The following is a 14,490-nucleotide window of genomic DNA, read 5'->3' on the forward strand; positions in this document are numbered from 1 at the left end:
GTGTCCCATCAGTACTGAACTATAGCAGAAATGAAACTTACATAGATGAGATTCTCATTGTACCGAATGAGGAGATTCCTAAGGATGCCAGCTTCATGCAAGTCGCCGAGTGAGATCATGTCCTCGACGCCGTGCACGGAGGTCGCGTGCATGGCCTTGATGCGACGCTCCGGTGGCAGCCATTGCTCCTGGCCATCGTCGTCGCGCACGCGGATCCGCCGGCCCTCGGCCGCGAGCACGCGCGCGCCGATGGCCACGTCGAACTCGCGCCCGGACACCGGCTCGATCCATATGTAATCACCCTGGAATTGAAACAATATCTTATTAATACTTAGCAGTACCAATAGCGCACCTCCTTTTTGACAACCTCCCTGGCGCTGTGATCTTATTAGTGGGATGTCCCAGGTTCGATTCCCGGCAGGGGTTTGGAATTTTATGATTTCTTAATTTCTGGTCTGGTCTGGCGGGAGGCTTCGGCCGTAGCTAGTTACCACCCTCCCGGCAAAGTCGTGTTGCCAAGCGATTTAGCGTTCCGGTACGATACCGTGTAAAAACCAAAGGAGTATGGGTTTAATGAAAACTGCCCCTTCCAGGCTAGCCCACTTCCATCTTAGACTGCACCATCATTTACCACCAGGTGAGATTGCAGTTAAAGGCTAACTTGTATTATATGAATAAAAAAGGTTCTTTTTCTGCGAAAAGGACCTCTTTAAAGAGGGAAAATATTGTAAAATAGATAAGTATGAAATCTATAGCGGTGATAGCTTAGTGGTAAGATCTCGGCCTTCTCAGGTTCAGTCAACGAATAACTCCGTAATATTATGACTTGCTTGGTCTACTCATATACATTTATTAAAGGTGTATAGCGTGACACCAAATTTCGACACATATTAATAAATTGTCGAGTTCGAAAATAAATATTAATAAATTCAATAAGCACCCGACAGGAACCGGAACTGAGGCAATGCTTGTAGTTGACAGCATTGACAGTATCGCGGCATCGAATTTGATAGAAAGTGAACATATCCTCGTGAGTGCGACTGCTTATTCAACTGTACGATCACGTTTCGCGACTATTATCTTAGCTTCGGTGAAAGTATCGCCTAACTTATTTAATATTATTCAAATATTCATATTATATTGTTTCTATCGTTACTTGTGTAACTTTAGACACAACTTTAGTTTTATAATTTTAGATTTCCTAATAAAATGTTAATGCTTGTGTGCTTGCTACCTATGCATTCCCGCAACGTTTAATCCGATCGAATTTAAATTTTATGCAGTTGTTGTTGGCATTTACGTGAAGGTTTCTGACACTATCAACCTACCTACCTAAAATAAGTAGCTTGTGAGTCCAATTGCAACGCATAACGCATTAGTACTTAGCTAGTGTTTAATGGTGTTTAATTAAATTTATTAATTAGGTATAGGTACGTAGGTAGGTACCTAGGTACTAGATAGGTACATACCTACATTTTGTAAAACATAAGATCAAACTATGTACTAAGGAAGTAGGTATAATTATATAAGTAGTTTGCAATTTAAAAAACTTGCACAGTGGAACATAATGGTAAAATTTATTGATAGGTAGTAAGTTTAATATTTCATTTTCTATTGAAATAATATAGGTACCTATAAAAGTTATAACTCAAAGCATCAATAAACAACTTTTAAAATTAAAGATATTATTTCAATGTTACTTTTTAGGTAATTAATTAATTAACCTACGCGTTCTATATTTCGTTCTACATACCTCGAAAATGGTTTCTAATTCGAAAGTCATCACACTGTTACTCACTTCACCATTTTAAAGGTTAAAGAAATCGAATATTTAATTATGTATAATTGTATATTTTTAACACAACATTCATAGCAACACTACCCACGAGACTATTCTCATAGTTGTGATATCAATGTCAATAAGTTTATCATGTTCGTTTCTCGATTCAATCAGTTTCGTGTGTGGACAGTTCTCGTTATCATTACGTTAAAGTTTTTTTTTTTTTTTATTATATATATATTATATATTTAAAAATATTACAATAAAACTTAAAGCTAGCCTTATCTAATTACTATACAAATCATGCCCGCGTGGAATGGTGCCAAGAATACTGGCTGCATTTCCGCGTTGGACAGCCAGGCTGATCCGTTGCGCAAAAAATGAGCCAGCCCTTCTGTCACCCGATGAGGCTTTTAAACGCGGTTGAATAACAATAATGTTAAAGTTGAATAACAATAATGAAGAATACGGCTAAACGTAAGGTAGGTATAATATTATTAGCTCCGAAAAATTACAGGTAAGGCCCGGCATCAAACCTCGGACCCCCTGATTATGAGGTCAAAACTATCACTACCAGCGTGGTGGACTAAAACCCTCCGCATTCTGGGTGCCTACCTAGCTAGGCCGCGCCGATAGTTTGAGAAGAGATGATGAGTGATGACCTATTTCAATTTAATATGGGAAGCTAGGTAGGTATAAAATATAGATAAAATTATGAAAAATCGTAAATAAATATAGCCATCTGAAGTGGGTGATTAAAGATAAATGTCAAGTGATTGTATGTGATTGTATTTATTAAATTTTGGATAGTTACTTCATGATACCGGTTTTTCAAAACCTGTCATGCTTATGTATCACCAGAATATAAGCTTTCTAAACGAGTACATAATATTATATTTTATGTAGCAAGATAGATACTTAGGTATACATACATTTATTGCGTTGATTTATCGTAGAAAGTATTTGTATCTAGAGTTAATTAAAATGCAAATCACCAAACACTGTCGCTCTCCTCTGTTTGAGTTGTTACTTTTATAAATATTCATATTGTTTTTTTTTTAAATTTTCAACTCACAGTGTATGTAAACTACCAAATTATAACCAATTCAAACAAAAATACCTACCTAATTACGAGAGGTTATACTCGTCACTAACTAACTAACTACAGCTTTAATTTCTTGGAAAATTGGAAAAGCTTTAAAAAAATTCCAGTTCCAATTCCAGGTTCATTTATACTGTAAAAATCACACTTACCTAAATATTTTTTTACCGACTGCGCGAACGCGACAGCTTACGTACGACCAGACGAAAAAGTATACCTAGGGTAAGATTTATCGTAATAGAATACTTCTTATTTACCTAATAAAAACTTTATTTTTCGTGTACCAACGCTAGTTTAGAACGCTCTTCTTACCGAGAAGCAAGAAGTGTCAAACTGAAAAGAAAAACAACTTAAAAGTTAAGAGAGTCATAAGTTTTATTTGAAACTGCCCACAGGCATAAGCTAACTGTGTCAAATAAAACACAACACAAATATTTTATCACCCTTAGGGGTTGAATTTTCAAAAATGCTTTCTTAGTGGATGTTCACGTCATATCAAATAGGTATTCTGCATAACAAACAGCCCGATCCGTGCATTAGTTTGAGCTTTGCGTTGAATGATCAGTCAGTCAGTCAATCACCTTTTCCTATTACATACCTATTTACTTGTAGATGAATAGACGTTTTTGGTTTATCTACCCACACAATGAAATATTCCAAAAAGAGGCAATTTTAGGATTTCTCAAATCTGAATAAAATGGAAGGTCCACGAGACAGGTTTATTGTGAAATTGGGCCGCTCACTCCTAGCTGTACTCCCACGCTCACCATAAATAGAGCAAGTCCGTGTGCGAGCACTCTCCCTCTCGTTATGGTATTGTCCACATACCTACCTACTAGTTTGACTAGAAACATAGACATGCTATTGTTTTGTTGATATTATGTTTCAACTGAAAGTGAATCTATAGGTACATCTATACTAATAAATAAAATTGGAGTGTCTGTCTGTAATTTCGAAATAACTACCTCATATTAAGCTCATATGGTTATTTGAACGATACCATAACTGAATCACACGTTTTTAAAATTTTTGTCTGTCTGTCTGTCTGTCTGTCTGTCTGTCTGTTTGAAAAGGCTAATCTTTGGAACGGCTGAACCGATTTTGACGGGACTTTCACAGGCAAGTAGAGGATTGACCAGGGCGTAAAATAGGCTACTTTTTTAACCGGCTTTTAAAAAGGGAGTTGTGTTTTTCTACCTATGTACACCGAAATCTCCGAGATTTCTGAATCGATTTGCGTAATTTCTTTTTTAATCGATAGAGGAACTTTGCGACATTGTTTGATAAAAAATTTGGAGTCCAACTCCTCAATCCTGATGCTGCAGGGGATCTGACCAATCCACGCGGGCGAAGCTGCGGGCATCAGCTAGTATAAATTAAATGTGTCTGTCTGTGACCCATACTATATCAGTACTCAATAATATTATAAATATGAGGATGTATCTGTCTGTCTGTCTGTTCTTATCTTATCTTTTCACTGCCAATTTTGACGAAATATGGTTACAAAGATAGCTTGTATTCTAGAGACGGACATAGGCTACTTTTTATCCTGGAAAGAAAACAGTAGACATGCGTAATTTTTATGAACCTAGAGCTACATAGTATTCATCTTCAAAATAAAATCGCTTATTTAAAACAATGGCTTCCTGTTTGTCCGAGTTAATCATCGAAACGGCTGAACCGATTTTAAAAGGACTTTAACTGGCATATAATGCTAAAGAGTAGGCTAGGTACTTTTTATCCTTGGTAAACAAAAGGGTTGTTACGCGAACGAAATCGGGGGCAAAAACTAGTTTGAATTACGTACTTACTTTAAAGGGAAATTTTTGCTCTATTTCCGTTTGCCCTTTTCGCCATTACGCTTGGCCTTTTCGTAATTTCTTTTTTCTTTAACGGTGTCAGTAAGGCAAAAGTGAAATTCGTTTGTAGGCAGGCCTATACGTTTATGAATGAACTCTTATCAAAATACAAGTTTATTTTCTAACTGACCTTGTGCTTTCAACCTTGAGTCTACTTACAAACTTTGGAGAAACTCAGAACTACTTTTGGGGTTTGCCATCTTTTTAGCCAAAGAGCTGCAGTGTTTTTCTTCAATTTTTATTACTTATGTACATCATGCTTACACACATATAATTGGTAATTATTTGAAGGTTTTCTTTTAACAAGTGCTACCTAATGTTTAAATAAAAAATCAAAGCAATATTATGAAAAATTCTAATGATGTGATACCGTATTAAGTAGGTAACTTTAAGTTTGTTTGCTATAAACTTCAATCATTTATATTTTTCTTAATCATACTTTACAGTTAATCATAAAACTGTTCATTTAAGTTCTCGTACACCCGACCACGTAGAAATTACCTTTGCAGAATTAAGAGTAGGTACCTACTTACAGCTTTTCTCTATTTTCAAATCGCTAGGCACAAAAGTGTGTCTGTATGTGAGAAGGTGAACGGCCTGGACAGTGCTAGATTCAGTTTGTCGGAATGTGTTGCCAAACGCACTGATCGGAACCCGCCTGCCGTGTTTCACTTTCCGGTATTTTGGAGGCTACTTCGAATGCATAATGGTTTTTGACGACACATTGTCGTATGACCGTCATGTTATAAATCTTATATGCAGTGGAGTGTAGACTAACACTAAAAAACTATTCTATTCCGACTAGAATATGCTGGCTGGAAAATACATGGGCTAAAAAGCAATTCTAAGTACTATACTTACCTAGTTATGATTTGGAAGAGAAAATAATATTTCTTTAATGAAGGATATAGCCCAGATAGGAAGTAGAGGATAAGTTAAATCGAAATTCTCTCTCTGAGGCTGTTTTATAAAAAAAATTACCTCTTTGTGTCTCATCATGTTTTAATTCTAAGATAGGTACGCTATTACTATAAAGTAAAATATTTTAGGAATTTTCAAAACTAAGGCAAAATGGTAGGTAGGTAGGTATGCGTTGATTTTCCCGGTAAAGATGGAGTTTAAGGATTAATTCTGACATATTAGTCGATACTACAGCTAATTTCTTAAACTGGACCTTTTCAAGTAAAGATTTTTATATAAACCTGTGAGGATGACACTGCCATTGTCGCAATTGAAAATGCCATAAGCCTACGTTGTGGTATTAGTTAAAAAAATTCGGAAAACCAAATTAAATTTGAATTTCGCGGGCAGGCCTTCATATATAGGATAGATCGAATATAATTATGAGATCACTAGACAGCATCAATATCAACATGGCGGCCTTCACATTTAAAAGTATTTTTAACCGAGACGTGGGTTTGTTTTTTACTAATTTCAATATTAAGTAAATGCAACGTCTGTTTTTGTTAAGCAAATACAGTTATTGCAAGACCGACGTAGTCGACAAAACCTGTCTCATTACTTTTCTATAAATAACTAGCTGTGCCCGCGACTTCGTTCGCGTGGAATAGTGACTTTTCGGGCAGCGTGATTCTTTAAATTGACATAACTTTTTTATTTATGAACCGATTGACATGAAATAAACACTAAATGTTAAGTGAAGCTTACTACAATATATTAGTGAAAACCGTATCTAAATCGAATAAGCCGTTTCTGATATTAGCGTGCACAAACACACAGACAAACAGACAAAAAAAAAATTAATTACAATTTCGGGTTCGGCATCGATTTTATTATTCGGATCGGATTTATTATAACAACCCCTGCTACTTTTTTTTATATATTTCCATTGTACAGACACCACTTTTCTACAATTTTATTATATGTATAGATAATCTCACAATAGAATACCTATCATGAAAAACAGATACAAAAGGAAGTTCTAGATTTAAGTACGGTCTATCTTAGCTTAGCTTTTTCAATTTACACCGAAATTCATAGTCAAAATAGAGGATTTTCTTCTTTAGAGGATAATTCAGACGATATATTACGTCCTACACAACCTTTGCGTAAAAGCATAGATGTATCAAATAATAATTCTTACTTTTTTTTTTTTTGCCTTTTTTTTAATGAAAATATTACAATAAAACTTAAAGCTAGCCTTATCTAATTACTATACAAATCATGCCCGCGTGGAATGGTGCCAAGAATACTGGCTGCATTTCTGCATTGGACAGCCAGGCTGATCCGTTGCGCAAAAAATGAGCCAGTCCTAATTCTTACTAAAGTATTAGTACTTAAAAATTATTTGCACCAAAGTTAAATATGACACAATATGTCATTTGAATCGTTCTCTTGCGTGAACATTTTCATATAGGGAAAATAATGAAAAAAATAGAATATTTTTCCTCTACCCGATTTTTTTCTATAAAACTAAAAGCGGCAACGCATTAAAATAAATAAAGCAGGCTTTTCTTCAGTGCAACGTTCTTTATGACTTGTTTATAAAGGCTTAATGTTATTCAAGGCAAGCAAGCACCGAACCTTGAACTCTGATCTTGGTGCAAGAATACAGTTTTCTTGTAATTTTCCGGTACAATACAACAATAAAGATATATTATGGAGGTTTACGTAATGTTTTTACTTTAAATTTTATTATAGGAAACTACATAATATATGCACCAATTGCCGACAACTTCTTTACAAAGATGTTTTATTGTGGACTGTTGCTAACTTGGGATTGATTTTTATAGATGGATGACCTAAGAATTCTTAGGAACATCTTTGAAAGATATATCTGCGATATTTTGTATTATTTTAATTGTTTTTACTGTAAATTTTTGTAAAAATGTTTAGTAGGATAAGTGATTAATACACCTGTATTTAAAAAAAAATTATCTAAGTCTTTTCACAAGGGTGCGATAGCAAGGAAATATGAATCTATCTGAAACCTATCGATAGTGTCTCTTCATTTTCATAGCTTGCCTCATTAAAATCGTTTCCACTAGAGTTCTAGTGGAACGAACCTATGCTATGAAAAGTAGTGATCTGACGAGTTTTACCTACTTTACACAAATTCACCGCATCCTAGTAAAGTTCGATTCGATCTACTTATCAAAATGCTAGAGGATGCCTGACATCTTCCGCGTGGATTTAATTTTTTTTTTAAATCTCGTGGGAACTCTATGATTTTCCAGGATAAAAAGTTACCTATGTCAATTTTGCGGATGCAAGCTACCTCTCTACCGAATTTCATACAAAATCGGTTAAACGGATGGGCCTTTAAGAATGCCGTGGGAACTCTTTGAATTTCTGGGATAAAAAGTACTTAGTCTATGTCCTTCCCCGGGATGTAAGCTAACTCTGTACCAAATTTCATCAAAATCGGTTAAACTGTTGCGCCGTGAAAAGCTAGCAGACAGACAGACAGACAGACACACATTCGCATTTATAATATTAGTGTGGAAGTGTGGATTATAGATACTTATACTTATGCGCACTTGTAACCAACTTCTCAGCCGCCAACAAGTTTGGATCTCACCGTAAGTTACCTATACCATTAGCTATACCTGGTGGTTATCCATTGTTTAACTAACAAAGATCTGTTACATAAGAAATGCACTTACTCTGGTAACGATCACCATGATGGCGCCGACATGTGGTCACCGGCTCGATCTGAAACAAATAAAAATATTGTTAGCTTCCCCAAAAAAAAAAGTCACAAATTCCTCAGTTCACACGGCAGCTGCAGGTTAGCGAATATATTTAATCCCACGATTCGATTTAATCCAACTGATCGAGATCTACGAGTAAATTGAGAAGCAAAACGGTGTAATTGCAGTAAATAATTTTATTTAATAAAAAAAATGTAGGAGGAGTATAAAATGGCATGAAAGCTTTTCAAACTTTACTGCAAGTGTACTGTTTTGATCAAGATCACGAATTTTGGACTTTGTGAATGAATTTTAGCACAGTTTTAGGTCGTTTTGCTTAGAAATGAGCTCAGATTTGTGTCGGTGGATCAAAAACGTTCGGATTTTAAAAGTAAAGAAGTATTTTGGTCAGAAGTGTAATAACACCGTTTTGTTCGCAATAGGTAGGTATTCTTTAACTCTAGAAAACACTGAACCTAATATCAAATAAAAAGATCATAATATCATATCATCTTCCTGACCCAGATCAAATCGACCTTGGATTTCCAAAAAGGTATAAATCAAATGGGTACAGATAATCCGTGCTTACCATATTTTAGTAAAAACAAAAACGAAGTTCCTAAATAAAGGAACTTGAAAATAATAGCAGGAAAGAAATTAATTTACAGGGAAATTAAACTAACATTCATATCTTGACTACAGATAAGAATCTTTCTACTTTTTCCAAGCCATTCATCACTTGTTCAAAACTATAAAAATTCACCACACGCAGCCATGCATTCATGCTACGATACCGACTAGGTAGGTACGCGGCATCGTGTGTCATCATCATCAATAACCAGTCAACTCGTTACTAAGTGAGACGTGCGAGCCTTTATATGGTGATTTTCGAGTTGTATAGAGCTAGTCGACGTAGAACGTCAGCCAAACGGGTTACGTACCGACCAGAGGATGTAGAGATAAGAGGATCAAGTGAGAATTATCAATACTAATAAATAAAATTGAAGTGTCTGTCTGTAATTTCGAAATAACTACCTCATATTAAGCTCATATGGTTATTTGAACGATACCATAACTGAATCACCCGGTTTTAAAATTTTTGTCTGTCTGTCTGTGTCTGTCTGTCTGTCTGTCTGTTTGAAAAGGCTAATCTTCGGAACGGCTGAACCGATTTTGACGGGATTTTCACAGACAAATAGAGGATTGACCAGGGCGTAACATAGGCTACTTTTTTAACCAACTTTCAAAAAGGGAGTTGTGTTTTTCTACCTACGTACACCGAAATCTCCGTAAAATTTGCGTAATTTTTTTTTAATCGATAGAAAAACTTTGCGACATTGTCCTGAGAAATCAAAAGTTCCCACGGGATTTTTAGAAACCTAAATCCACGCGGGCGAAGCTGCGGGCATCAGCTAATATTGAATAAGTCGTTATTAAAAAAAATATGACTACTCTGCTAAAAAGCCAAAAAAAATCACATTTGAAAATGGGGGGCTCATGGGGGGCCATACAGCCGCCATAGTGAACTTTTTTCATGCTTACTCGAATATCTAATTTTTTGCCGGAAAAATAAAACATGCCTATTTCAACAAGCAAGAAATCATATTTGAGTGAAACTGAGACAAATATATTAGAAAACAGACGCAAAAAGGGACAAAAAGGATAGTTTGAAGTTCAGGCGCACGTTTGCGCTAAGCTTGAAAGTAAGAGGCGCGCTCGCATTTGTATAACAAAATGCAGGTGTTACTGCAATTGTTTGGTTCCGAGGAGTCGAAAACACACGCTTCCTCTCAACATAGGAACAATACGCCAGTAATTCCGTTGTTTGTTTTCAAAACAATGAAAAGAATACGTACGAATTTGCACACGCTGCTAAAGCGTTGAATTTCACGGAGTGTCGCTTCCAACTTCCAATATTGCACGGTAATAAGTTGAATATTATGTAGTTACAATTTGATGTTTAGAATCAGCCCCTGGTTTGCAATAGCTTGGGTTTACAGCTTATACATTAGTAGCTAGGTAACTACGTCCAAAAAAAAAATTCTAACCTTTAGTATCGCGATCTACGAGTGGGACAGTACATACATTGAGCTTTTATTTCGGTGGATTTTGTATCACAATATTTATCTCACACTTTTGGAGGTTGGTAGGATAATGATTCACATTGAGCGTAGCACATAATAACGTCGTGGCAGTATAAGTTGTGCCTTTTTAGGGCTCCGTACCAAAATAGTAAAAAGGGGATCCTTCATCCGTTGCGTTTGACCGTTAGTTAACGCGGCGGTCTCCGTTTTCGTCGATACTAAAGTTTACTAAAATGGAAATAAGTTAGGAACGCATGGATCGAAAAATTTGAAATTAATATATAATATTTTTCATTATATCCCCTTGGATTTGGTCCGATAAAAACATGATTGGACAAACTTTCCTCGATAGAAAAAAAATCAGAAGTTTGGTCTAAAACCTTAGACTTTTGGGTTTTTCTCTTTAATGACAAAGCTCTTAAAGACGTAACTTTCACCATAGGTGTAAAACAATCAAATTAATAATTCGGTCCGATCATTTCACAGTAAGTGCTATATTTCAAATTATATTCTAAATTATTCGATTTCACGCTTCCTCGCTTATTCTCTTCAAATCGCGTACAGAACGAGTACAAAGAATTTTCGACCCTATTGTTGAGTCTTATGGGCCGTAATTACGTTATCTTGTCAGTCATACCCGTCGCCTCAGCGCGGCAGGACCTGTTTCGGGTTTCATAAGCATTTTGTCATACTGTAATTGTACAGAATGCCATAGAGTAGTAAATTCAGTACTATGTTATAAAGTATTTTTATTAAGGATTTTTCTAGATTTTAAGATAAGTTTATATTGTGCATTTATTACATTAAAAAAGTAATTATTTTAAAAAGAATGCAGTAAACAGTACATTGCAGTGTAGTGAAGCTAATATTAGGTCATTATAGACCAGGACTTATAATTTGAAAATAAAAATTAATTAATCTGAGTGCTCTATCCCGGTAGCTCAAAGATCAAAAACCAAACTTGTAAAATGCATAAGTATTAGAAGATAAGATGGAAAAAAAACTTTATTGATATCAATTTAAAGGTTTTTAGGGGAAAGTACTAATTATTATGAAAATAGGATGAGAGGAGACCGCGTATAAGCAAGCGTAGTGTAGGACGTCCTCCAGCACGATGGACTGATGATATAAAGCGGCTGGCGCTCTTTAGGGAAGGCCCATGTCCAACAGTGGACATCCACGGGCTCATAATGATGATGATGATGATCATGATTATTATGAAAATGACATCCACTTTCAAGTCCGAGATGTTTATCCAAGGTGTTATAATTTTTAGTTTCTTCACTTGCTATGCAATGATATCATTTATTAGGGTTCCGTACCTCAAAAAGAAAAGCGGAACGCTTATAGGATCAATTTGCTGTCTGTTTGTCTGTCTATCTAACTGTATGTCTGTCTATCTGTCCGCCTGTCAGTCTGTTTTGTCCGTGTGTGTTGTGTCTGTCAGGAAAACCTATAGGGTACTTCCCGTTGACCTAGAATCATGAAATTTGGCAAAAACCATGAATTTATGGGTTCTTTAAAAAACAATGTGTTTCAATTTTCAAAGTAAGATAACTATACCAAGTGGGGTATCATATAAAAGGGTTTTACCTGAACATTTTAAAACTGATTTTAATTTATTTTTAAGCATAATAGTTTTTGATTTATCTTGCAAAATGTCGGAAAAATACCTGAGTACGGATACGGAAACTTGGTGCGCGAGTCTGACTCGCACTTGGCTGGTTTTTTTATGTACATACGTCACTAAGTAGTCAATAATAAGTTTGACCAAAAATTGCAGTGTCATAAATGTTTTATAGATCAAAAAAATAATCATACTATTAAATATTCCTTCAACTTAGACCTTATTGTCACAGCTTAAAAGTTGAAAATGTGCAAAACAAAATTTCATACGTACTTAATACTTTTTCTCATAAAACTAGTTCAATTTACAAGAAATGAAAGATCCTATTGTGTTTGCCTTTGTCAATACAAAGGATCTTTGTGGCTTTTGTGTTCTCACTCACGTATACTAACATTAAAATATCGATGTTAAAATATTCGTTGTAAAACTTACCTTATGCAGTTATTCTTAAAGTATACATTAAATTGTTATTAGGACGAGAGTTGCTTCGTTTTGGAATGCCAAATCAGTGTATCAATTTTTTTTGTTTTGAATCGAAAGGTAAGAACAGTAATAAAATGTAACTACTGAAATCGTTTGTTCGTAGCTTTTATAGGTTCGTGAGAAGTAGTATTGTTGTATGATAATTTGGTCAATTTACAGATCAAATTTCTCAAAATCCTGTCTTAGTGCGGGTCTACGTTATATAGAGAACCAACTGCACCTTTTCAAACTTCAAAATCCCATCAGGACCAGTCCTGGCACAATTGTTAGTTAGTGGTAGTACCTTTTCACCCCCACTTTTTTTCATATTACATCCGTTAGGTCAATTTTTTTCGTATAAAATGTAGCCTATGTTACCCGGATCTTTACGACAAATCGATTTACACCTCATTCATCAAAATCAGCCCAGTAGTTTCGGCGCTACGGTGGAACACACAGAATCTGGATACAAACACACACACATACATATACAGACTGCTAAAATCATAACTCTTCCTTTAGGCTTTGCCGCAATGGGGTAAAAAAAGAGGCTGAATTGAGAACCACCTTCTTTTTGGAAGTTGGTTAAAAATTAAAAAGGGAGCAAGCAACAGACCATTTAGACTATTTACTTTTCCAGACGTTTTAGATACTATCTCATTCAGCGTTTATGTCATCCAACTATGTAATTTGACGTCTGGCTAATGAGGTGTTCTAATCATACAGACTATTCACAATTCCAGACGTTTTGCTACTTGTGCATTCTGTTTTTATGGCGTACAGCTAAGTTGACTCTCTGCTGACTGGGTAATCTGCTTTGATGTCATCTAGCTGAATTGCCTATTGGCTTATTAGGCACTTTGCTTTCATGTCAGTCAACGTAAAATTGTCTTTTAGCGAAAAGGTAATGACCTCTTTTTCTGGATGCCTAATGATAGGCATCCAGAAAAAGAGCTCAGCTTCTGAATTAGAGAACATAATTACTACAAATTAAAAATTTGAATCAATGGCCCGAATCTGAATATAACAAAAAAGCTATAAAATATTTTAATCTCTGTCTTGACTTTGTTCAGTATCATATAAAAACATTTCTCCAGCGCTTTGACTTTGAACCTTAACGTAAACAGTTAAGTTAGCGTATTGAATGTGTACATACCTACTTATGCTCTTTTGGAATATTTCACCTAATTAGTTAACTTTTATGGCTATTAGCTCCGAGCGGGCCGGTTTGACTGTAACCATATTGAATAAACAAAAACAAGGATTATAAACAAAACAGCTTTTTATACAACACGAAATATATTATAATGTTATCCTGTTATGGCTGCAGGTGCATATAATCTCTTTCAGGTGTTTTTGCACGCCTAGCGCGTGTGATATTTTTTTACTGTAAACGTTTTGATAATATGAAAAAATAGGATTTTACGATCTCGGTAATTAGTGAAATGCAATAAATAGTTACTTGTGTAATGTCCGTGCTAACTATATTTTCATTGAATTTCAGTTGAGTGTAATTTCTATAATCTCAGCATCTATAATAGCAATAAGATATAGAAAATATAAGATTTACCTATAAATGTAAGTAATTAGGAATGACAGTATTATCATTATCAATAAGTGAAAATTTCAGAAACTTGGACTTGTCCATGCTATAATCTTTTATCCATGTGAAGTATCTTCTTTCAAGGCCAAATGTAATGGTCACCACAGTAATGACCAAAACTGGCAGATAGGGGTTTATAATGAGAAAATAAAATAGACCTTAACCGCCTTGTTTTATAGCTCAAATTAATCCATTCATGTATAGCCAGTCAGACAGAACCAGAAATTAAAATCGGTGTAATTGAATTTAGGACCTTAAGTCAAGGTTATTTAGGCCCATTTTAATTTAATGTTACTGTGTGTGTGTGATCTCATTCTATG

General features: G+C 35.2%; 1 protein-coding gene across 2 annotated transcripts in view; it reads right to left on the reverse strand.

The window, feature by feature from the left end:
* The window catches only part of LOC123867970 (myosin-VIIa), a 45,077-nt gene that overhangs the window by 16,826 nt on the left and 13,761 nt on the right, over positions 1 to 14,490 (reverse strand). For both annotated transcript variants that reach the window (XM_045910305.1, XM_045910314.1), the window contains exons 2-3: positions 8,368 to 8,416; positions 42 to 302 (exon numbers count right to left, since the gene is read on the reverse strand). In XM_045910305.1, coding sequence (XP_045766261.1) covers positions 42 to 302; positions 8,368 to 8,385 — 279 coding nt within the window. In that variant the 5' untranslated portion in view covers positions 8,386 to 8,416. The remainder of the gene's footprint in view (positions 1 to 41; positions 303 to 8,367; positions 8,417 to 14,490) is intronic.

This window comes from Maniola jurtina, chromosome 1 (assembly GCF_905333055.1).
Source record: "Maniola jurtina chromosome 1, ilManJurt1.1, whole genome shotgun sequence".
Taxonomy (NCBI): Eukaryota; Metazoa; Arthropoda; class Insecta; order Lepidoptera; family Nymphalidae; genus Maniola; species Maniola jurtina.